Raw genomic sequence first — 25,955 nt, 5'->3', positions numbered from 1 at the left:
GAGCGCTGTCCCCGGTACACCAGACAGTCGGACTGATTGGGCTGCCGCTCTCTAGCCTTGCACGCTGGTGCCCGTCGGCGCTCCTCAAGCTCAGAGTGCCCCGCCACTCTACTGCTTCCCCTCCACAAATACACATATGAGAGATTTTTCAAAACGTGACATTATCGAGGCTGTCAGATGCCCTCTCCTCATTCCGAGCACACTCACACGTAGGCATAGTGTCAGATGTCTCCAGATGTCTCCAGAGGCGACCACACTGACTGACAGGTGCCTGCTTCCCTGGGGGACTGTGGGGTTTGTCTCTTTTTTGACTTTTCATCTCTGACTTTCTTGTCCTCCGTCAGGTGCCTGCTGCTTCCCACCTTCATTACCACTTCCGATTATCACCAACCCTAATACGGTAGCTAATGCGGTGGTGGCTCTCCAACACGTTCTCCCCCTCCTCTGTGCCTTTCTCGCTACTTATCTTCCGCGGCTCCTCCTGCTTTGCTTGCCCTTCACAGAAGGACGGACCGGATCCTAGCCGGTGGGCACATGCGCCTCCTTCAGTGTGGTGAACTGATTAGTCAAAGCAATTTGACTGTTATTCTTACTGCTTTGGCTCACATTGTTGGTGGTGTTTACTTTGCCTGGCTGCTGGCTGGCTTGCTAGATAGATTGAGTAGCTGCTGAATTCTTCACCTCACTTCAATAAAAGATTTGAGGGGACTTCTTTAATAATGTCCATTTGTTGCTGAGTGCTATGGAGCTTGTGATTATAGAACCAAAGTATTCCAATACATAAGCTCAGCCTATATTTTAATAGTGCTATTTTGATTTGCAACTTGTTATTCATTTTTCTTGTTCCCTAGAGACAGCATGGTAAAGTAGAGAGACTCTAGGAGAGAACCTCTGAGCTCTCACTTTCTAATTCTCTTCCTTTCAGTGACCTTAAGGACGTTAACATTCTGACTGAGTCACTTTATCTGTAGAATTAGCATCAATTGACAAGTATTTTTGAACATATACTGCACTATATTAGGCACTATAGAGGTGGCTAAGAAGTATGAAAAATAAGATAGGAAGCATGGGGCATTTATTCTCAACCAGATTTAGGAGACATGAATATCATAGGAGACAATAATCAAGGAGACAGAATCAAGGAGAGGGAAAAAAAAGTGTATAGATTTATGGGCAGACTAGCAATATTGCAAAAGGTCAGGCTGAAGTGGTCAGGAATGGTTTCAGAAAGGTTCTCAGAAGACAACATTTCAGAATGAACGGAACCTTGCAGGTCTTCTAGTTATTACCATGTGAAGCCTTACCCTCTGTTTCCAGAGGTGTAATGTAAGCTGGGCCACAGAAGGTAGGAAGGATTTGAATTGGCAGAGGGCAAGAATAAGAGTATGCCCAGGGATAGAAACAAAAGGAACATCCCAGAGGCAGGTGTAGCAGGAACAAGAAACCAGAACAACTTGTATGGGCAGCATGTAGCTCTCATAACAGACCTTTCCCCTGAGCCTCCTACCTGCTGACTAGTGGGGAGAAAAGTTGACCAAATGTTCAATCTGTGGTTTAAATTAATTTTTAAACTTCTGTTTTGTTTTTTGCTTGCTAAACAGACATTCATTCTCATTCAGCAAGTGAATTAAGCAATCAGTAAATTAAGCAATTAAGTTAATTAAGCAATTAAGCAATTATGTGGGTTAATAAGAAGGGAATCCTTGACCTGCATTATCGCAGGGATCTAGTCAACTAGAACAGTGTCTCCCTGTGCTGCGAGCCGGTGTATAAGGGACCTTTGCTTACTGATTCCTCTCTGCAATCTCCATAAGGGGTTGGAGTCTCTTTCTGGTCCGCATGTCCACCCCCGGTTCAGGGCACTGTGGAGGGATGCTGTGAGGCCAATTTCACTCATCTTAGTTTGATAATATAAAGTAAGTTTCCTTTTTAAGAAATACTGTCTCACTTGGATAAAATTGCTCAGGCTCTTGGAAAGCTGCTGGTTCCCCTGCTCTTCTCTGTAGCATTTGGGCATTGGGGGAGGGGAACTTACGTGTCCCCTGGAGGGAGGAAAGGGTGCTATTCTCTGACTCTTGTGGTCTCTGGGCAGTCTTCATTGTCTGCTGGGTGCTGCTTGTCAGTGGCAGTAACTTGATCTTGGCTGACGTGACTTTGTCACCCAGATGTGCTCGCTGGCATATGTGGTTTCAGCTCAGCTCCTGGGGGCTACAAAGCTGGGTGCCTGCAACATCCTCTATCCAGCTCACAGCTGGTCATCCTTAGTCTGGGTGCAGGCTCCCTGGCTCTCATTGCAGGGTCCACACTACATGGAAGCTGAGGGTGGCTTGAGAAAGCCCAGACCATTCCCTACTTAACCAGGCAGGACTGTTCCAGATCTCCAAATCAAACAAGCAGGGCAAGAATCCCCCTACCCTCAGTAGTTCCTCACCTTACTAAATCCACATCTTGACTTTTACTTCCTTTCTGCTATTTCTTTCTTCTCCCAGGACAGTAAGCACCATTGCTTTGGTGTCAAAAGTGGGAGAATTATCTTGTCTGTGTGACGAGAGCACTCAGCGATCAGGTTCTTTTGGAATTAATTAGAGAAATAAAGGAACTAAGCAAATTCTTCCTCAAGACAATTTCCCTTTTCCCAAATTCTGCTTACAAAACCCCATTTTTCTTGCAAAAAAAAAAAAAAAAAAACCACTAAAAATTCCTTGATCTCTCTATGTGCACTCCTCCTCTAAAATTTATTTCCCCCTAAACTCATGCAACTCTATACTGCATCCCTCCCACACCCCAAGGCTGAAGCAAGATGTCCCTGAATTAACCAGGGTCAAGATCTGGTATTTGGAAAGGCAAAATCGAAAAGCACCTTGCTAATTTTTCAAAAAAATATCCTTGATGGTATAGGATATTTTATACCTGTACCCTTTACAGTACAGAAATAAGCAGAATAATATGTTTATAAGACAGTGAAGAATGAATCTGAAGCGCAGGGAGGAGAAGGTTGGTTAGGGATGGGGGGGCAGGCTGTCAGCATCCCTGAAAATCAGCTGGAGGACCTAGTTGGTTTTGGTTTTGGTTTTGGTTTGGTTTTAAGAGAAGTGTGGGGCTTCCCTGGTGGCGCAGTGGTTGAGAGTCCGCCTGCTGATGCAGGGGACACGGGTTTGTGCCCCGGTCCGGGAAGATCCCACATGCCACGGAGCGGCTGGGCCCGTGAGCCATGGCCACTGAGCCTGCGCGTCCGGAGCCTGTGCTCCGCAACGGGAGAGGCCACAACAGTGAGAGGCTCGCGTACCACAAAAAAAAAAAAAGAGAGAGAAGTGTGAGAGTAAAAGCCGAATTTAAGAAGTGCAAGGTGCTGGGGATGTCTGTGGGGATACAAAGAGGAAATCAGGAGCAGCACGAAATGCCAGGAAGCATAGGAGTCAGACAGACCCTAGGCTGAATCCCAGTTCTGCATTTTACTCTGTGTATTACCTTGGGCAATTTCCTTTGAGCTCAGTTTTCTTATTTATGAAACAGAAAATAATACCTGCTTCCTAGCAATGTTACGAGAATTAAATATGAGAGTGCATGAGAAACAGACACATATACCAGGAACTCAGTAAAGTTTCGTTGCCTTCCCTTGTGCCATCTCTGCCGGAGAGCTGTTCTAATAATGCAGCCACGACGAGGTAAAGATCTGGAGGATAGCGTTGGCAATGAGAATTGGAAGGAAAGGTCAGGTACAGGCAACATTCCAAAGGAGAAGCTTCAGAACTTTGTGACTGACAGGATCAAGACAGTGAGTCACAGATGACCTTGCAATTGCTAAGCCTGAATATCTAGCCTGAGATGCAAATGTTAGGAGGGGAGCTGGTTTAAGGGAGAACGTGAGTTGGGGCATTTTAGAATGACCAGAGGACAGATAGTTGTACATGTGGGAGCTGAAGCCAAGGGAGAGGATAGGGCCCAGGAAGAGATTTGAATACTCAGTTGAATAGATATTTATTGAGTATCTACTCCCTGTGGGGCATTGGGTAATGACAAATAAAGCATGACCTTACCATCCAGGAATGTGGGCAGGGGTGGCCTATATGAGGGGGTATTTATTAATACTCTGCTTTTCAGAAAAGAATTTAGATAACCATAAAATAGGTTTAAGACACATGGAACACAGGATAACTGATTTAAAATCTATGCCAGAAATGATTTAGGAGAAGGAGAAAGACTGTGCCAGAAACCTGTTTTAGGATACTGATGGTAATTGAGCATTTTTAGATCTAAGCTAAATTCCTGGGTACCCTGGGCCACAAAAAAAGACAAGGGTATACAGTTCATATTATTAGATCAAGGGAAGCAAACTCATCTGGAGAGACAGGCTTCTTGATACACAATTCTAGGATGATTTTAGCACTTGAATCCTCATAAAAGGTACAATAGATACTATAATGGAAAACCTCTTTAACCCTTTAAAGGCAGTTTGGAAGGAAACATAGTAACCCTTTAAAAATATCAATCCTTGGTAAAAGAAAGAGCATGACCTTAAATGGTCACTGGTGAAGGCATTTTACAGGCTTCTCATTTACTGTGATTCAGGTGAATAGCGTCCTGAAGATCAAATTTTAAGTGGTAATAAAGGGTAGGGAACCTAAGTGAATGTAAGGCTGCTTGTCTCTTAGCCTGCGCTGCTCAAACATGTTATTCCAACTTTGCTTTTGGCAGGGCCAGTGTGACAAGTGTTTACAGGCCTCTGAGCCTGGAGTCATTGATCCAGGATATCGCCGTTTTTATACTGGAGGTTTGCAACCTTCAGTGTGTGCGGGAATTGCAAAGGATGCTCATTTAAAATATATATTCCAGGGCCCCACCCCTGAGAGTGATTTAGTGCATCTAGAATGGGGCCCAGAAATCTGAATTTTAACAGGTATTCCAAGTGATCTTGAGGCAGGTGGGCCTCAAGTCACACTGTTAGAAGTCAGATGAGTGGACGGCAAAGTTACGAAAACTGAGGAGCATTGCTTATATTTTTGCCTCTGAATAGAATGGAGCAAAGGATTGCCTTTGGGTGCACAAAAATGTTTCTCGGGAAGAACTTTTTATCCGCTTAAGTGTTTGGACAAGTACTAGGAATCCAAAGTTTGTTTCATAAAGCACGAAAACATTTTCTTTTGCCTTAAGATGTATGGTCAGTGTCTTACTCAGCTTGGGCTGTCACGCCTAAGTACCACAGACTGGATGGCTTAAACAACAGAAACATATTTTCTCACAGTTCTGGAAGCCAGAAGTCTGAGGTCATGGTACCAGTATGGTCAGGTTCTGGTGAGTGCTCTCTTCCTGGATTGCAGACAGCTGCCATCTCACTGTGTCCTCACAGGGAGGGGGTGGTGGGAGGGTAGGGAGAGCAAGCTCTCTGTTTTCTCCTCTTACAAGGGCACTGATTCCACCATGAGGGCTCTACACTCATAACCTTATCTAACCCTGATTACCTCCCAAAGTCCTCACCTCCACATACCATATTGGAGATTAGGGCTTCAACATATGGATTTGTGGTGGTACAGAGTGCAGTCCATAGCAATCAGATATTACCAGCCATCCATATCAGCCATGAAGGAGCTTGCACACTGTGCTTGTAGGGCAACTGATTTAGGTCAGCGGTTCTCCAATGCTTTTACTGTCCAATGCACCCTTGCAGTGCTGAATGAGTTGACCCACTGGGTGAGGAGCTAAAGGTAAGAAAATGTCTGGCAAAGTGATTTTAGTGTTAGCATTACTAAGGTTAGGCATCCTCTCCCATTCACCCTCACTCTTTCCTTATTTCTCATGCCAGAGGAGATGCATTGTCAAGACCAGCCAAGATTGAGGCCATGCTAATGCATTGTGGATGAACTGATTGTGTGACTCATACCATTTTATCAGTCCAGATTCATGAAGCTTATCTTAATACTGTAAGGAAAGTTAAAAAAAAAAAAAGGACATTTCTTATGTGGATTCACCATGAAGACAAGTAGCACTAAGTCAGTACTTTTATTTTGAAATAGCAGTATAACTTGTTCTAACTGAAAAATCTTACTTCACACTTTACTCAGTGTTAGAATCTTTTAAAGACAAAATCAAAAGGGCTCATGTCACTTGTGTTGTATAGTACTAAAACCCCACATTTCAGCTCAAATACACAAAACGTAGGTATAGGTTCCAAAAGAAGAAGAGATACTAAGAAAAAAAACTTTAAAATACTAAGAAATGCAAAGAAAAAATTTATGAAAGAATCACTTTCTGGTATTTTCAGATCACTCTCTTTTGGGAGAAAAGGTAGGGTTTTTATGAGTTATTTTCTTTGTAGGTAGCAATCATTAGATAAAAAGCCCTATTCCATTAAGATGTGACACTTGAATAATGAGTTTATTTCCCCAAAGATTACCCGTCTGAGATAGACTGGAATTCTGCAGACTTACATATTCTGCATACATATTCTGTAGTCGTAAATAATGTCAATATATTATCAATGGTAAGCACAAAATTCATCATTTATACAATATGGAAGTTCTAGCCATTTGAAGAGTACCGGTTTTTAGCTTAATAGTAATATTTAATCTAATGAAGTCAGTACTACTAATGTAATAAGTATGTCAATTTATTACAATGACAGTATTTTTAAGATTTTTAAAAAGACCCTTGTCATAGAGTTTGATCTTGAAACAAAGGTCTCTTCTATGCAGTTCAGTGAATGCTATTTCCCAGTTCTTGTCCACCTAAAAAATCATCATTCTACAAACAAAGACACACACACACAACACAAAAAAACACACAAAAAACACACGCCCCCAACCAGCCTTGCACCTCCTTGTTTCCCACACACACACACCACACACTTTACACACCTCACTCCGCACACTATTCTACACACCACACCTACTAATAATAGTCAAACACATGGCATTTATTTAGCTTCAGAAAGATTATAGTGTAATGGTTATGTATAATGTAGTATGTACCTATATTTAAAAAAATTTGTCAACTAAGGGATTAAGATTTTTTAAAATTTAAACAAATTTTATTTTTAATAAAAATATTCAAACTATGGTTAAAACTATTCAAAATGTGTAAAAGCTGTAAGTGAAAAGTAAGAATCTCCCTTCCCCTGTGCTCCTCAGTTCCACTCCCCAGAGCCCCAGGTATAAATACAATGAAAGGCTTCTTGTATTGCTTTCTAGAAATTCCTACACATAGATACATGTGTGTGTACATACGTGTATATATAAGTATATTCATATAAATGTGTGTGTATATATAAATACTATATTTAATTTTTTAAAGTTGATCACCTGACACTAGTTGAGTCGTTAGAATGGGGGGCCAGTCACAGCACCCTCTGCCCTTGGACAAGTTTACAAGCTTGTCGGGGGATTTCTTTGGTTTCCTTACCTCTGTAGGTTTGCCTGGCCACATTTCCTTGGTCTCTATCTGGGAAACCTCTGCCAGTGGCTTCAGTGCTCCTTTCTTAATTTGGGGCCCACAGAACTGAGAACTGAGTGGACACTGCTACCCGCCTCTGAGTTCACCTGCTAGAGATGCTCCCTAATGCCCACCTCCAGGTGCCCCGCGGAGGACAGTGCCTCTCTAGTTAGTTTTCAACCCCTGACTATGTGAATGCTATTTTGTCAATGGTCGTTGCTTTATTCATAAAGTAATACTAGTGATTTTTAAACCATAAATCATATCATATCCTTTTAGTTCAAAGAGGTAACTATATAATATTGGTAATTAAACAACTCATTACAAAGACACAGTTATTTTCAAAAAAATAAATCTAGATTGATATTCTCATTTTATAATTGCTAAATCTTGTCTGTGTTACTGAAAAAAATGAATCTTGTAAGTTTTTTGGAGGGGTGTGGGAGTGGAGTGGGATACCCTTAAGAGAAAAAAAATAGCAAATCTAAGATCCTGAAAGATAATACTTGGCCTAAATACTGGGCTTTGTGTGTGTGTGTGTCAATGATTTTATTTAGTTAAAAATATGCAGTGACTTGAGAGGATTGTTCTGGCCTAATTCTTGAAAATTTTAATTTCTTTAGCCTTCAAGCCTAGTGCTTTGGTGCCAGGTACCTGCTCGCCCCTATTTTCAAGGCTTTTAAGAGCAGTAGTAAGGTTATTTCCACAAGGTATGATGAGTCCCATCTTTGCCAGGGTCGCAAGGGAGACGCGGGGTGTCTGGAAATCGTTTATATTATTATTCCTTGTGAATGTCATTTTCTATGGAACAGGAACTCTTGTTCTGAAGGGCTTCCGGCCCCTCTCTGGGTTCTAGCACCCCGTGTTAGGTACAGGTGTAAATTTCAGGCGGGTGTCAGCAACGGACCTGGCTGTCCTCGGGCCACAGATGTGCGCGGTGGCTGCTGTGTACTCCAGAAATGGCCCGACATCTGGGAGGAAGCAATATGCCCTAATATTATACATCTGGGTTTTTTTCCTTTTTCTTCTTCTTCTTGCTGTTGCTGATTAGGTCAATGGAGGAAAGCCCTTCCCTGAGGCGCAAGACAGTGATGCGCGAGAAGGGCCGGCGCCAGGCTGTCCGGGGTCCGGCCTTCATGTTCAACGATCGGGGCACCAGCCTCACCGCCGAGGAGGAGCGCTTCCTCGACGCCGCCGAGTACGGTAACATCCCTGTGGTGCGCAAGATGCTGGAGGAATCCAGGACGCTGAACGTCAACTGCGTGGACTACATGGGCCAGAACGCGCTGCAGCTGGCGGTGGGCAATGAGCACCTGGAGGTGACTGAGCTGCTGCTCAAGAAGGAGAACCTGGCGCGCATCGGCGACGCCCTGCTGCTCGCCATCAGCAAGGGCTACGTGCGCATCGTGGAGGCCATCCTCAACCACCCGGGTTTCGCGGCCAGCAAGCGCCTCACCCTGAGCCCCTGTGAGCAGGAGCTGCAGGACGACGACTTCTACGCCTACGACGAGGACGGCACGCGCTTCTCCCCCGACATCACCCCCATCATCCTGGCGGCGCACTGCCAGAAGTACGAGGTGGTGCACATGCTGCTGATGAAGGGCGCCAGGATCGAGCGGCCGCACGACTATTTCTGCAAGTGCGGGGACTGCACGGAGAAGCAGAGGCACGACTCCTTCAGCCACTCGCGCTCGAGGATCAATGCCTACAAGGGGCTGGCCAGCCCAGCGTATCTGTCCTTGTCCAGCGAGGACCCCGTGCTCACCGCCCTGGAGCTCAGCAACGAGCTGGCCAAGCTGGCCAACATAGAGAAGGAGTTCAAGGTAAGCTGTGCGCTCCACCCCGGCTGCCCTGCGCGCTCTTCCGCTTCCAGGCTGCCACCAGGCACCTTCCGTAGTTTGCTCCCGAATCAGTCTCGCCCAGCGGATTTAAAACCACGAGGGACTGGGAGCGTCGTTCAGAAACGACCTGATGATTTTCCTTTCTCACCACGGAGCTGTGATAAATTCGCTCTGAGGATGGGTATATACTAGATCAGAGAGCTGTAATTACGGTGCTGCTCTGTGTTCTGGATAAGCGTTAAGTAGTACACAAGACTTCTCTTTTGTTGAAGGAGGGATGTGGTGTGATCGTCTCCCTTCCAAATTCTTCCTCTTTTGTAGTTGATTGTATGGTGGCACCCAATATAGAAAATATAGAAATAGTATTAGTTTTGCATGCACTGTTTATTGGCCCAAACATTTGTATATCACTTTTTTAAAAAATTTATTGTATTTAAATTTATTTTATTTTTGGCTGCATTGGGTCTTTGTTGCCATGCGTGGGCTTTTCTCTAGTTGCGGCAAGCGGGGGCTACTCTTCGCTGTGGTGTGCGGGCTTCTCATTGCGGTGGCTTCTCTTATTGTGGAGCACGGGCTCTAGGCGCACGGGCTCCAGTAGTTGTGGCACACGGGCTTAGTTGCTTCGCGGCATGTGGGATCTTCCCGGACCAGGGCTCGAACCCGTGCCCCCTGCATTGGCAGGCGGATTCTTAACCACTGCGCCACCAGGGAAGCCCTTTGTGTGTCTCTTTAGACTGAAAGTCAAAAGGCTAATACAAAATTTTAAATGAATGACTAAAGTCATTTTATTTGTGACAAAAACGGCTGTACCTGAAATCCACAAGTGAAATCCACAGTATTCAAAATGGTGAGCCATAGACATGAGGTCAACCCAGAAATAATAAGGACAGCAGAGTGATTTGCTTTAATAGATTTTTTTGTTTTTTTATGAGTGAACTTTTTTTCTGGACATCATCTCCAGTCAAGCAGAATTACTTATTTTTATAAAACCTATACATTAATAGTGGAACATTTTTTAAATTTAATTGTTACAGTCTGCCGTGCATTTTGGATGGTTCTACCTATTAAATCTGGGGCAAAAGGAGATTTCGTAGATCGGGTCCAAGTCAGACTGTTTTTCAGCAGGTTCTTGCCTCCCGTTATCCACCTAAGAGGATGATTCTAGGCATAGATTCCTTGAATTATTTTCTGTATGCTGAGTTAATCTTTTTACTTTAGTGTTGTGGTATCAGATCACAGAAAAAGTGATGATTCTGCTTTTCAGATATTATTGCAGCTTTTCACACTTAGGTGTGAGCTACACAAATGTGACTAGCAATATAATTCAAGGTAAGTAGTTGAAAGAAAATGGTAGGAAAATTTTGTGGGGGGGGTTTCCCTTTTGTATGCGCCACATTCCCTCTACATCCATCAACACACATTTTGTCCTTCTGGACATCTGGCCTTAGTATAATTTTATTTGTTATTCCATTACATACTTTTCTAATATAAAAGCTACACATATTTATTGTAAAATTTTTGGAAAATGTGGGAAAATAAAAAGAAGAAAATAAATCTCACTGATATCTACTCCCGTTGAAAAGATTCATTATGTGGTATTTGAAAAGATTTATTTCCTTGTACCTAAAATGAATTATTTTTTGACAGAACTCATGTAGAGCAAATTTAAAACTTCAAATTCTGTTTGAAGAGAATAGAAAAGCATTCAGTCTAAATGTCACTTTATTTCAACAAAGTAATAAAAAATATAATTCTAAACTTGTTAATTCACTATTCCAAGTTTCACTCAAACGTTGTTTTTAAGCATTTTGCTTGATATATACTGAAAGTCTGTAGAAGAGATTCTACAAAAGGGAATGTTCTAGATTATGTTTTTTTTATTAGATATTTATTGGAGTATAATTGCTTCACAATACTTTGTTAGTTTCTGTTGCACAACAAAGCGAATCAGCCATATGCATACACGTGTCCCCATGTCCCCTCCCTCTTGAGCCTCCCTCCCATCCTCCCTATCCCACCCCTCTAGGTGGTCGCAAAGCACCAAGCCGATCTCCCTATGCTATGCTGCTGCTTCCCACCAGCCAACTATTTTACATTCGGTAGTGTATATATGTTGATGCCACTCTCACTCCGCCCCAGCTTCGCCCTCCTACCTCATGTCATCAAGTCCATTCTCTATGTCTACCTCTTTATTCCTGCCCTGCAACTAGGTTCATCAGTACCTTTTTTTTTTTTTTTTTTTAGATTCCATATATATGCATTAGCATACGGTATTTGTTTTTCTCTTTCTGACTTACTTCACTCTGTATGACAGACTCTAGGTCTGTCCACCTTACTACAAATAACTCAGTTTCGTTTCTTTTTATGGCTGAGTAATATTCCATTGTATATATGTGCCACATCTTCTTTATCCATGCATCTGTCGATGGACATTTAGGTTGGTTCCATGTCCTGGTTCCATGTCCTGGCTATTGTAAATAGTGCTGCAGTGAACATTGTGGTGCGTGTCTCTTTTTGAATTACGGTTTTCTCAGGGTATATGCCCAGTCGTGGGATTGCTGGGTCATATGGTAGTTCTATTTTTAGTTTTTTAAGGACCCTCCCTACTGTTTTCCATAGTGGTTGTATCAATTCACATTCCCACCAACAGTGTAGGAGGATTTCCTTTTTACCACACCCTCTCCAGCATTTATAATGTGTAGACTTCTTGATGATGGCCATTCTGACCGGTGTGAGGTGATACCTCATTGTAGTTTTGATTTGCATTTCTCTCATAATTAGTGATGTTGAGCATCTTTTCATGTGTCTCTTGGACATCTGTATGTCTTCCTTGGTGAAATGTCTATGTAGGTCTTCTGCCCTTTTTTTTTTTTTAAAGAAGATGTTGGGGGTAGGAGTTTAGTAACTTATTTATTATTTATTTTTGCTGTGTTTGGTCTTCGTTTCTGTGCGAGGGCTTTCTCTAGTTGTGGCAAGCGGGAGCCACTCTTCATCACGGTGCACAGGCCTCTCACTATCGCGACCTCTCTTGTTGTGGAGCACAGGCTCCAGACGCGCAGGCTCAGTAGCTGTGGCTCATGGGCCTAGTTGCTCCTCGGCATGTGGGATCCTCCCAGACCAGGGCTCGAACCCATGTCCCCTGCATTAGCAGGCAGATTCTCAACCACTGCGCCACCAGGGAAGCCCTCTTCTGCCCATTTTTTAACTGGATTGTTTGGTTTTTTTTTATATTGAGCTCCATGAGCTGTTTGTGTATTTGGAGATTAATCCTTTGTCTGTTGTTTCATTTGCAAATATTTTCTCTCATTCTGAGGGTTGTCCTTTTGTCTTGTTTATGGTTTCCTTTGCTGTGCAAAAGCTTTTAAGTTTCATTGGGTCCCATTTGTTTATTTTCGTTTTTATTTCTGTTACTCTAGGAGGTGGATCAAAAAAGATCTTGCTGTGGTTTATGTCAAAAAGTGTTTTTCCTATGTTTTCCGCTAAAAGTTTTATAGTGTCTGGTCTTACATTTAAGTCTTTAATCCATTTGGAGTTTATTTTTGTGTATGGTGTTAGGTAGTGTTCTAATTTCATTCTTTTACATGTAGCTATCCAGTTTTCCCAGCACCACTTATTGAAGAGGCTCTCTTTCCTCCATGTATGTTCTTGCCTCCTTTGTTGTAAATTAGGTGCCCATATGTGCGTGGGTTTATCTCTGGGCTTTCTATCCTGTACCATTGATCTATATTTCTGTTTCTGTGCCAGTACCACACTGTCTTGATTACTGTAGCTTTGTGGTTAGATTATGTTTTAATAATTTCCGAAAGATGGTGACGTATGCAATTCTGTCCAGAGAAGTAGTCTCAGTGAAGCAATGTTAAGAAAATTTATTCATAGTTTTCCCCTTGAAGCCAGCTAAACCCATATTGATAATGCTTGGAATCTCCTTTACCCTGACATAAAGAGTCACCTTTGATAACCTTTCAAAGGTGGGAAACTATTATAAGTGAAGAGGCAAAAAGAGGAGAAAACACAGCTGAGTTTAAGAGGGCATCCATAAAGCTGCCATATATCTAAGGGTATGCAAAAATCATCTAAATCTCACACTTCCTTTTTCTGAATTATATGGAAAGCAGTCGTGTAGCATAACCATCTCTGAGCCAAAATACAGACACTTCTTTGGAAGTTACAGTCTCTAAGGACTACAGGTCTCTCTCTCCTGACTAAATGTTCCTTTTCTTTCCCATTCTCACTACTCCTTGTTATTCTTTTATTATCTGCCTTCCTTTCACCTCTTTGCCTTCTCATCCCACACTCATGTCCACCCGTCAGGGCTTTCGACAGACAGAGAAAATAGTGCTTTCACAGCACTGACCCAGAGACTCGGAGCTCTGAAAGGGCAGGAAGTGAAGCTTATTTCTGTGGCAGGGTCACTTAATTTACCCTATTCCATGGTGTTCACTATATTCTTTCCATAGAGGCTTTGAGCTCAAAGTACTGGCCTTGAAATGGAAAAAAAAAAAAAAGACAACGTGTTCCCTAGTGAAAAACACTTGATTTTTTTTCCGTTTCAGACACCTATGACTATTTTATCTTATCAATGGCCTGTAAGATCCAGTATCTCATCCCTCAAACTGCCATCACTTAGATGCTTCACGGAAGGTTCTCAGCCACCGTGCAGTTTTCAAAGTTCCTTTAAGAGTGCAGGAGGCATGGTGCCGAAAACATGTGAAGGTCATTACCCCAAGGGTTGAACATTCTAGGATATAGATATAGATAGATTAATGGAGGACAGCTTGGTGACAGGTTATTAAAGAAGTATTTTCGATGTGCAAATGCTATCTGAAGCTATTTTGAGAAACAGAATATTGGACAGGATGGATTCCATGTCTAATCCTTCAAATGTCAGTGGCAAGGAAGCTGGTCATTTATTAAGCTGAAATTTACTAATTTCCTAATTCTGAATCAATGATGCACTTTTTTTGCAAAAAAAAAAAAAAAAGCCATTTTTTTTTCTCCATGCCTCAAATTTCCCCTCTTTAAAGCAGAAAAACAATTTCAACTTATATCACAGTAGGACTGTAAGGAAGAGGAAAATGAATGTAATCCAAAAGCAAGATAGCATTTTATAGCAGGAAAATACTCTAGGAATCATCTGACTATACACACCTCTCATTTTACAAATGAGAAAACAAAGACTGTAGCCAAGGTCCCATCTGCTAAGCCTAGATTTGGGTGCCTTGAGTCCCAGTCCTAGCTATTCTATGTAACATGCTGTACCTGGTAACACTGAAGCAGTTCTATAGTATTTGATGTGTACCAAGCACACTCAAAGTGTTTAATCCTCATAGTAGCAATATTAGATAGGCTTATTCTCATCAGAGAGGCTAAGTAACTTCTATAAGATCACATAGTGGTAGAAGCAGTAAGTGGTAGAAGCAGTGTTTGAACCTAGGAAGTCTGGTTTCAGATTTATCCTTTTAATCACTACACTATCCTGCCTCTTTTATTATTAGGGAAAGGATCTGACGGGACCACGCCTGCTTAGAGTTGAATTTCAATTTTCCTGTTAAGGATAAAAAGGGGTTAGAATGACGATTAAAGCATACACATTAAAAACCTGCTGAAACCTGTAGACAGGTTGTGATGAGGCGCGAGCTTCGTTGTTCTTCCTCTGGCTTGAGCAGTTCTTCCAGGTTTTGAGTTCCTGCTCTGGGCTGCAGATCCATCTGGTAACTTTGTGGAAGGCCATGGTAATGGAAAAGCGGCACAGTGAAGATGATCAAGCAAAACTAAATTAAGACAGCATCATTAGAAAATTCAGAGCAGATAAACGGTCTGAGTTGTGAAGCAACATGAGACAGGACCTCATGGTAGAACGGACAGAGTCAGCTCATGATGCAATTCAGACTTTAGATAGTTCCTTTTGCAGCTGAGGAAAGGCCATCTTTAGTGGTGCTCTCCATCTTTCCCTGAGAGCTCTGCATATATTGGCAAATGGTATCCCACAACCCCAGTAGAAGAAATCGCTATTACCTCCAGCTCTGATTATTTTCTGTACTTGGATAGCAGACTTCTTCCAGCAGGAAATGTTTAAATTGTTATGAAAACAGTGTTGTCCTTGCAACTTGGTTACCTGTTTTTTGCTTCTTGACTGTTCTTTTAGTGGATGTGAAAAGGCCACAAAGCTTTCCTTAAGATCGGATAATTTTACAGATTATAATTTTTTAAAATAATGAGTTATTATTCAGGTATTACTGCAAAATTGGTTCCTATGTCTTCTTCAAGAATAGAAAATAGTCTCTTTTATTTCTGATCAATGGAGGATTGGCCATCCTGTGTTGCACCAAATCTTACAGAACAGTCTGAACTGACGAGGAACATGAGGAAATTTCATCTAAAAAATTGTATTAAAAGGGGAGCTTTATATGGAAACAGACATGGATAACACTTCTTCTGGATGCTATAATAAAATATTTCATTAGTCTTTCAGGAATGGAAGGCAGATGGATATTTAACTGACACTCTGCATAGAAACCAGAGACTGAACATTTTATTAATTTTATCAGTTGCATGGTACCAACTTGAATGGAAACCAAAGATTGAAGTTTTTATTCATTTTATCTGTTCCCTTATGAGGGGAAAAGGATTAACTGCAACTGTTCTTTATCTGGATTTCTGATATCTGAAATGGAAACTATTCTAGTCTGTGTAGCCTTTAAACAGTCTCTCCTCTTCTTGTTTATTTTAGTTGGTGACATGATTTTTGCCCATCAAATCAAGTTAATTAATCATTTAAGGGGAAAAAAATTGAAATTCTTTATACATCATTTTTAAAGTATGATTTTTGGAAGCCCAGAAATTCTGCTGTGCTAAATGTTACTCAGTTATTAGACATATACAGTATCTCAGGACATGTTGGAATGAGGGATTCTATTTTCCTCAAGTGCACCAAATTAGATTATCATCTGATTAATTTTCTTAATGGGCTAAAATTTTAGTGAAAGCCATAGAAGTGGAGCTGGGGGTTGCAAAAGTAAGGCCCTTTCCCGAAGAGATGGCCATTGACACCTAGACTGGAATCAATGGGCTAGAAATAGAGCTCCATTCAGTAGGTAACAGGGAATGCTGACAGCTGACTTCCTCATACTAGTCCATGGCACTATATAAATATGCTAGTGAAATTAAAGATTCACAGATTATTTTTAGCAAGGTGTCAGTTCCAGTAGCCTGAAAATTTTTCTCTCAGGTATTGATATTCTGCAACCCTTGAGAATTCTGTTACATATAATCAGACATTTCTCTCTCTCTAGAAGCTCTGCAGGACATTGTAATGTGCCCTTCAGACAAACAAGAAAAAATACCCTCCATGTTGGTACCTATCCTTCTCTTTGCCTTCACTATGAACCATCATTCTCAAACATAAATGTGTATCAGGAATACCTGGAGAGTGTGTTAACACAGATTGCGGGCCCTCAACGTCGGTTTCTACTCAGGACACCTGGGGTGGGACCTGAGCATTTACACTTCTAACACATGTCCAGGTGCTACTGAGGCTGCTGGTCCGAGGACTACAATTTGAGAAGCACTGTCTCCAAAGAGGCAATGGATAGTAAATCAGGTAGGTTATTTTCATACATAGTCAATCTTCTATGCCAAAATGCCACTTAATTTAAAGAACTTTCATCGTAGAAATGGTTTTGTTTGAGCTTCAAGAAAACTATTGTTCATCTGTACAAGAAAGATTCTTTTGATTCTTTAGTCTTTCAGCATTAGCATTTAGCCAACATCTCTTAATATAAATCAATCACTGACATGCACACCATTTTCAGAACTGTCTCCTATGATTGTACAGGTTGTGGAAGGTACTGGCTACGGGGGTAGGTGGGAGCAAATCCAGCCGGTATCGAACTGAACAAAACTTGCATCCAGGGCCTCCCTGGAGTCGCAGTGGTTGAAAGTCCGCCTGCCGATGCAGGGGACACGGGTTCGTGCCCCGGTCCGGGAAGATCCCACATGCCGCGGAGTGGCTGGGCCCGTGAGCCATGGCCGCTGAGCCTGCGCGTCCGGAGCCCGTGCTCCGCAGCGGGAGAGGCCACAACAGTGAGAGGCCCGCGTACAGCAAAAAAAAAACCCCCCAAACAAACAAAAAAACTTGCACCCACCTGGGGGCTGCAACTTCCTACCCAGAGGTAGGGAGACTTTTTTCTAATTCACAAAACCCCTAAACACTTTCCATTGAATTAAAGCACATTCTCTGCATTAAACTCTAAACCTCTTGGTCTTAGAATGACTATCGCAAGCTCTCCATGCAATGCAAAGACTTCGTAGTGGGTGTGCTGGATCTTTGCCGAGACTCGGAAGAGGTAGAAGCCATTCTGAACGGAGATCTGGAATCAGCAGAGCCTCTGGAGATGCACAGGCATAAAGCTTCACTGAGTCGTGTCAAACTTGCCATTAAGTATGAAGTCAAAAAGGTGAGTGGCCTACTTTCATCCAGCTCCATATTAGAATAAACATGTAATATCAACTATGCCATAATCCCAGGAAAGATTTTAAAATAATAGCAGTAATAGATGTTATTGATAAGAAGATTTATTTCACTTCATGAAAGAGATTAAATGAAGTATCATGGTAAAGTTGTGAGTCAAGTATCTAGCTCCGATCCTTTCCACTTTTTATCCATTTTTGGACCTTGGATAAGTCATAAAACTTCTTTAAATTTCTTTTTCCTCATATAAAAGGAGAATAATACCTCTTATCTGTCTCAGGGTCTTGGTGGGATTTCAGTGGATTAAGATATGCAAAAGAGCTTTGTAAACTGCTCATTAAAATGCATTTAATGATAATAAAATCTGTTACTTGTAAACATTTCTGTAAGGCACTGTTACTTACATTCGCATGTTAATCTTGCAGTAAGCCTTTGTTATTATCCATTTCACCTATAAAATAAATGTTCGATGATGAGATTTCTATTCTATAAGGAAACTGAGGTTCACCAAGCTTAAAAGACGTGCCTCAGATCACACAGCTATGGAATTTTATGCAGTTGCCAAAAAAAAAAAAATTATGATTACTTTTTTACTCTGGTTACTGCAGATAGAACAGTTATGTATTATGTGTTTGCTACTTGTATGGGCCTTTGAAATAATTCATGTAAATTGTAGTTAGGACGTTTCACTTATAATAAAAATCTCAGTTATCCAGAATCTAATCGCTTATACATATTTTATACAACTTAAATTTTTGCTCTTTAAATCACAAAGAAGTAAGCTGTTGTCGGGAATAGATCTGGTTTCATGAACTGGTCAATCTATGGAATCTTCTGTCCTTCCTGCAGTGTGACATGGTGCATAAGAGGGCAGGCCCTGGAGCCAACTTGCAAGGGTTCAAGTCCTGACTTGTCTTCTGTGTGTGACAGGGCAAGTCACTTGATCAGTCTAAACCTCATTCTGCTCGTTGGTAGTGGGGACAACTACTGTTTTGGTTGTTTTAAGGATTACATGAGCTAATGCAAGTAAAGTAATTAGCACAGGCATAGTACATGGTGATTGCTCAATAAGTGTCAGCTAATCACATTTCTGCATTTGAAAATTCATTCTCAGAATGATGGCTCTTAAACAAGTTCAGCTCTTAGTCATCAACGACATTTCATGTTTATTGTGCTGGTTCTGCTTCTTAGTGGTAGACCATAGCCAATTTAAACAGAAAATAATTCAGTAAAGGATATTAGGAGGCTCACAGAATCATTAGGAGAGGTGGAGGAACAAGCTTATCTAAGCTGTGCTTGCAGAAAGCTTGCCCAGAACCAGGCCCAGAACTGACCTGGTAAGGGAGTTTCTGTGGCCCAAACAGAACAATTCTGCCTCTGCTGCAGATGGCCAGCTCCCCACCAACAGAAAGGATGTGCTGAGTGCTGAGTGCTGCCTGTTATAAAAAGCCTCTTCCAAATCAGAGGTGTGCACATATGCCTCTGACCCGTGGAACCTAGGCCAAAGTTTGCACCCTGGTAGCAAATGAGGATGGGGGAATCTCTCTCTCTCTCTCTCTCTCTCTCTGTGTGTGTGTGTTTCTATGTGTGTACACACACACATACACAGTTCTACCACAATGTAGAAAACTTCCACATTGTAGTGTTCACAAGATTATAGCCAGCCATTAATGACAGATCTCCCCTCTACTTTATAAGATAGTGAGATGTGAAGATTCTCAGTAAATGCTGAGGTAAAATAACTTTTCAAGGAAGTGTCAGTTACAAGGTAAATGAATTGGATTAACTGCCCTCCTCTCAGAGTATTCTTGCTGGTTGAAGTTTTGCTGTATTGGAAGAAAAAGATAGTTTTGCATAAGATTGATATTAAACTGTTTTTAGAAAACTGTCTGGACATTTATTCACAGATCTTGCAATAGGCATCTCTCCTCTTTAGCACCTGAGAGGAGAGAATTGATTTCAGTTGTCACTGGTTCTTTATTATTGCTTTGAAAGTGTCGTATTAGCAGAGACAGCTCATCTACAGATGTGCTTCTGTTAACCAAACTGTCTTGCAGAGTGAATGTCTTCTTGCATGTTGATTTTAAATAAATTGATGTGTAGGTTACAATGTATGAAGTGTCAATTAATAATAAATTTGCTATCCGTCAACTATCAGGAAACAGCAACAACAAAAATGTATTCGGAACTGAAAGGAGATTTATGACTTTGCAGGTATTTCTGGTTTTGTCTGTTTTATGCTATAAAAGGAATATTAGTTAAAATATTTGATTTGGAATCTTCACCCAATAACTGTATATAAGAACTTTATTCTGGAATGCCTCCCCCAAAAGCCCTAGTTCCTCTTTCTTTCTCTCCAAGGTTTCCTTCATTCTTCACTCAATACTCACCCATCTCCATCTAGCAAGGATCAAAAATACCCCCACCCACTTCTGCTGCTTCCTTTTTCCATCATCTCATTTCTAGTCCCCAAGTAAAATAACCTCTTGGGTTATAATGATTCATGAACCCTACCCACTGTGACACTGAAGTAGCCCATAGCTATATGCATGGCATTGGGATTTCAAAATACTTTATATGTTATGGAATTCCCCCCCTAATAATATAATAAACTTGTATATGTTCAAATCAACCCATAATTCCACCAAGGAAGCCAATTTGATTAATGTTAATTTGTTTAGGTCCCATAAGAAACTCAGGATGTCTCTTCTGCCATCTGCCCAAGACCTACCCCCAACTCTGATTCTGAGTCTGTTGGGTTCTTTCTGGGCTCAGGTCTTCCCTAGGAATAACCATGAGTTCACCTTAGGCCTTAGAGGCTCAATGACAGTTAATGAAGAAAATGAAAATATAAAAGATCTGAATAGGAGAGGTCTGAACATGAATTTAATGTTTATGTGGGAAAGGATTTTTTGATATAAAAGCAGTAGAAGATATAAAAAACAAAAATATAAATTGTTTGACCACATGCAACTTAAAACCTCTGTACATCAGAAAGATCATAAACAAAAAAGGTGAAGGGCAAACTGGGAACATTTTTTTACTATAACTTACAGAGGATTGATATTCTTAATATCCAAAGTACACAAACAAATTTATAGGGAAAATTTTCAGAGCCCTGTAGAAAAATAAGCAAAAGGCTTGGATAGGTAATTCACAGAAAAGAAAATTCAAATGGCTAACAAACATATTTTAAAATTTCAAACCCTCTAGTAATAAAAGAAATGCATGCTAACATACAGATACCATCTCCTCTCACTCAAATTATTAAAGAATAAAAAATTACAATTCTCAGTGCTGTTGGTGAAATGAGCAATCATACACTACTAGTGGGGAACAAACAATAATGTATCTTCTATCAGGGAGTGGATGTTGAAGCTTATTCATCCCAGATTCACTTCTGAGGGGTCTTTAAGGTAAATAATAAAACTGGAAAGATAGTAAATGTTATTACCGTTTGTAGAGTTACCCACATTATTCTACAAAAGAGAATGGAATAGAGTGGAGGGTGAAATTTGGTTTTTTGAAAATAAGTACAAGAAAATTAAATTTTAGGCAAACCATTCATTATTTTCCAATTAGAATAATGGACTATTTGCCCTCCAAAAAGTCCTGAGCTCTATTTATGACTGTACCTCTATCTTCTCTGACTTGAGGATAAATATCAATCCACTCCCCCCATAGAAGTAACGGGAGTCCTACCTATCTCAAGTGAGCTTTCTCTATTGTAAGAAAGCCCCTGACAGAGATAAAAGATACTAGCACTGGATGGATCATCAAATCTGGAAAACCGAGCTCTTGAGAAAGAGGAAATCCTTTCCTGAGTTCTTCCTCCTTGCTCTGTTTCCTCCAGAGAGAGATTAGGTTTAACCGTAGAAAGATCATCTAGAAATGAGACATGCAGCAATATAGACACATAAAATTATCCACTGTGTAGGCAGAAAGTGTGAAAAGAAAGCCCAGAAAGTGAGCAGTACAATGAAAGAGTGGTAAATCCACTGCAGAGACTTTGGCGTGCATGTGGCAGCCGGCACGGGAAGGGGTCCTGCACTGTAGGGCTTCTGCCATGTTTTTGCTCAGGCACCTGAAAGGTAACAGTCGGTTAGCTCTTGGTAACAGCACTTTGCACTCAGTGGGTTTGAAATCCAGAAAACGTGTACAATGTAAGTTTTCAGGGGTTTTAAAAAAAAATTTTTTTTATTGAAGTAGAGTTGATTTACAAAGTTGTGCCAGTTTCTGCTGTGCAGCACAGTGGAGTTTTCAGTTTATATTTCACAATTCAAAGAACTTTAAAAAGAAGATGAGTGATCTAGTTTTTATTCACAAGAATATTTTCTTTTAAATATTGTAAACTGTGGCTCCAGCAATGTCATTAAAAACAAAAACAGAGTGTTCCTACCATGTTTTTGTACAACAGTATTCCCATGAAGATAGTTCTTGGAAAAGCTAATCTGATAAAAAGACAGTGTAATTTTTTTAGGTTGAAATTTATCAACTGCCCTGATTGGTGGTTCAGTTTACAATCTGTCCGTCATTTGGTAGGGAATAGAGTTTGTTCTCTATGCTCCAGTCGTTTTGTTCCATTGAAAGACTGAGATTTTCTTGTGTGTCAAGCATTTTCCCTTTATATCAGAAAACCTCAAATAAGGGTATTATTTCTGTAATGGTTTCAATTTGTTGGTCCACTGAAGTTAAGAAACAGCATACAAATTTTATCCAGCTGGCTGTGACTGGTGTGGCAGCATAGGACATTTTTTAGGAGGTAAATCAGTTTTAAGAGATAAAGGTTACTGCCCTATTTTGAAGTCATTGAAAAGAGCAAAACTCAGCTCCTAGAAGGATTAGCTCTTTTGCCCTCACTTGCTACTATTATACTGGTTTTTTTTCTTTTTTAAAATGTTCCTTGTGTACTTGTATTAGGATTTTAAATCATTGGAGGAAAATATCTATTTGTGTTTGCTTTCCGTGGATTAAATGCCATATGGTGCCGTATTGTGATCTCAGTTAAGAAGAGGGTAGAATTAATGGTATAGGAGATATACCTGTTAGGTTGAATCTTAAAGTGTAACAAGTGAAGTGCAAACACCATGATTTTGGCTAGTATTTAACATATGTTAAGTGTCTGCACTGTATTGTACAAGTCACACCAGGTCAAAGATTGATCATTGCATAATGCCATATGGAAAGGATTGATTTCCACCAAGTCTTTGAGGGCCTTGTAAACTTTATACAGTATAATTAATCCCATAACGCATTTAAAGATTCAAATTTAAAGATTAGCTCAAGGAGGAAGAGCAAGAAGATGGAGCCATACTACATTACTATTTCTGTACTCAAGAGTTTAAAACCTGAGAAAGGCTGGACAACCACAAAAGGGAAGTTTGTCCATCAATTTCACAGGGACACGTGTCCAAGTGTCTCTTAACTTCATGCGGATTTTCTGTTTTACAGAAACCCTTGGCCTATAAACAAGTGCGTGTTGGCTTCCCAAGTGGTAATCTGACCTGATGACAGTGTATGCTCTACCTGTAGGTTTCTCTGAATGCAACATTCCCATTCCTAAGCTGAGCCTACCTGGAGTCACAGGACTGCCTTTTAGTTACATCTCTCCAACTTCCCACAAATGCAGATCCTCCAAACACCAAGACATTTGGACCAACTTTCAAATTAAGAGTATTTTAAATGCTGATTATTTATCTTGGCAAGCATATGGAATCCAAGTCTCCATTATAATAACTTCTTCACATTTATGCAGAGCTTACTGTGTGCTCTAGAACAGGGACCACTTATCACTTACTGCAATACTAATGTTCCCGTTTTGGTTTTCTTGTACCAAATACCTTCCTGGCGTGTAGGAGGGGCTTATGACATTTTGAAGAATGAATGAATGAATGAGACAGACATTTAAGAACCGTAGAACGGGGACTTCTCCGGTGGTGCAGTGGATAAGAATCCGCCTGCCAATGTGGGGGACACAGGTTGGATCCCTGGTCCGGGAGGATCCCACACGCCGCGGAGCAACTAAGCCTGTGTGCCACAACTACTGAGCCGGTGCTCTAGAGCCCGTGAGCCACAACTACTGAGCCTGCGTGCTGCAACTACTGAAGCCTGCATGCCTAGAGCCCGAGCATCACAACAGAGTAGCCCCTGCTAGCTGCAACTAGAGAAAGCCTGCACGCAGCAATGAAGACCCAATGCAGCCAAAATTAAATAAAATTAAATCTTAAAAAAAAAAAAAAAGAAGAAGAACCGTAGAGGGGATGAAGATTCTTAACACAAAAGGAGGGGTGAAGCAGAAAGATATTGATCCAATAGAGTACAGGGGCACAAGTGGAAGTTTGGAGAAATTCTCAGTAAGACTCCTAGGAAATTGTTACATAGACCCCAGGAAGCCTTCAACCTTGATTTTATTTCATCATGAGTTCAAATAATGACTGCATTGATCTTGAAATACTGTTTTCAAAAATCAGAACTTTGGAAGAGTGACAGAATCTTGAATTTGGAAAGAAGATCTAATGTATACTTAGCCACTAGCAATGACCCATGAGCCTCAGGACCTGGGATTTTTATAACTAAATTAAAAGGAACTTACAAGATAAAATATGTTTTTTCCCATTGAACTCATCGAGCAAGAAAAAAATAGCATCTTCCTTTTAGTACTTTCAATCTCCCAAATCCTGCTGTTCATTTCCTTTGTATTATTGGGAAAAAATTCAGTTAAGTATTTCAAACCTGATATTTGTAAACTCATCCTCACCACCTCTGTCAATGGATTGTCAAGTTTTCCTTCTGCACAGTGGTGGCAGCTGTCATAGCAAAGTCAGTGGACTTCCCAGAGGGCGGGTGCACACTGGGGAAAAGAGTGAGAATTTGAGGAAAATTGTGCCTCTACTGCCCAACCTGGGAGATGAGGTTTTACTTTTGTTTTTTCTTTTCTTTTTTAAAAAAAATTAGAACAGCTGATGGTAAACTCTACACCACTAAGTGGAATCCTGTTCATTTCCTTGAAGAAATAAGTAAGCTATTGATAGATAGCCAGGTAACTTGAGGAATTGCCTAGAGTTACTAAGAAGCATTCAGCTCATTAACTAGAACTTGATTAAAGTTGACCCCTTTGCTTAGTGGGAACTGCGGCTGCTTCCTTTGCCTCTCAGAATTTGCAAAAACATTTCATGGGTACTTCCTAGCAGGTTCTTTGTTGTTTATAGCATTTTATAGAAGACAGTTATACCTTGATTTTTGTGTTGCTAAGCACTCTTTTTTAAAAATATGTTGACACTCGTCGCTGATTTGTGAATGACCCTGAATAATTCCCAAGCTTGGGCAAAGTGCAGCTGGCCGTTCAAAGAAAGGCATATCCAGCTGCAGATAGGCACCTTTTGACGTAGGGGCCTTTTCACATGGGCCTGACTACAAATATATTCTGCTACCTTAATGAAGACAGGACCTTAATGAAATCCCAGTCCTTCTATATAGATGTAGGCAGATGACTTAGCAAAATCAGATGGCAATAATAAAATAAAAAAATAATAAAATAAAATAGCAGGGCTAAAATAAGTATAATTTGCTCATGTTTTTCCTGATTAGAGCTGTAATTATAAAAGAATTGATAGAGATAAATGTTTGTGTGTTTTTCACCTGTGATAGAGGAAACAACAAAAAGAGTACAGATTACTAAAATAGGATGGACATGATATTTGATGCCAATTCCTGGAAGCAGAGCAAACGTGGATCAAGCATAACACTTGGAGGTTCACTGAGTTTTTGCAAATCTTTTGCATATTTGCTATGGTAGGGCATACATCCACATGGGACATATCATGTATATATTTTTCATAGATGTATCATTTTAGGAGTTGCTCATGAAACAGTAACATTTCTCTTTTAGCTGTAGTATCCAGTAAACCAAATAACTATTTTCTTTTCCATTTTGAACTGAATGCAAGTAAGCTGACAGACAGCAACATGGGACACGTTTCCGCAAAGGAAAGCGTATGTCACCCAGATTCCAGAGAGGAGTCTGTAAATACAGAGAGAAAGAACTATGATTAAGGACAACGTCAGTTTTACCCTCATGTTTCCGCTTTAGTTCTTGTAATAGTTCTGAAGCAATTTTGAAAAACAAAGGGAAAGTAAAGAATATTACCAGAAACCTTCCAGTGCCTATATCCAGCGCCTAATATCTTTAGGATGCACATGCATTCGGTAGCCCAGCTGTC

At 40.7% G+C, this 25,955-nt stretch overlaps 1 protein-coding gene across 3 annotated transcripts in view; it reads left to right on the top strand.

Moving 5' to 3' along the window:
* TRPC3 (transient receptor potential cation channel subfamily C member 3) overlaps positions 1–25,955 on the top strand; it is a gene marked incomplete at both ends in the record, with an annotated part of 80,124 nt that overhangs the window by 11,010 nt on the left and 43,159 nt on the right. For all 3 annotated transcript variants that reach the window (XM_082653906.1, XM_082653905.1, XM_082653904.1), the window contains 2 exons: positions 8,477–9,248; positions 17,534–17,722. In XM_082653906.1, coding sequence (XP_082510032.1) covers positions 8,477–9,248; positions 17,534–17,722 — 961 coding nt within the window. The remainder of the gene's footprint in view (positions 1–8,476; positions 9,249–17,533; positions 17,723–25,955) is intronic.

The sequence above is a fragment of the Grampus griseus genome (genome assembly GCF_964374135.1).
Source record: "Grampus griseus genome assembly, chromosome: 4".
Taxonomy (NCBI): Eukaryota; Metazoa; Chordata; class Mammalia; order Artiodactyla; family Delphinidae; genus Grampus; species Grampus griseus.
Note: the sequence above shows the minus strand (reverse complement) of the source record. Positions and strands in the feature narration are given on the sequence as shown.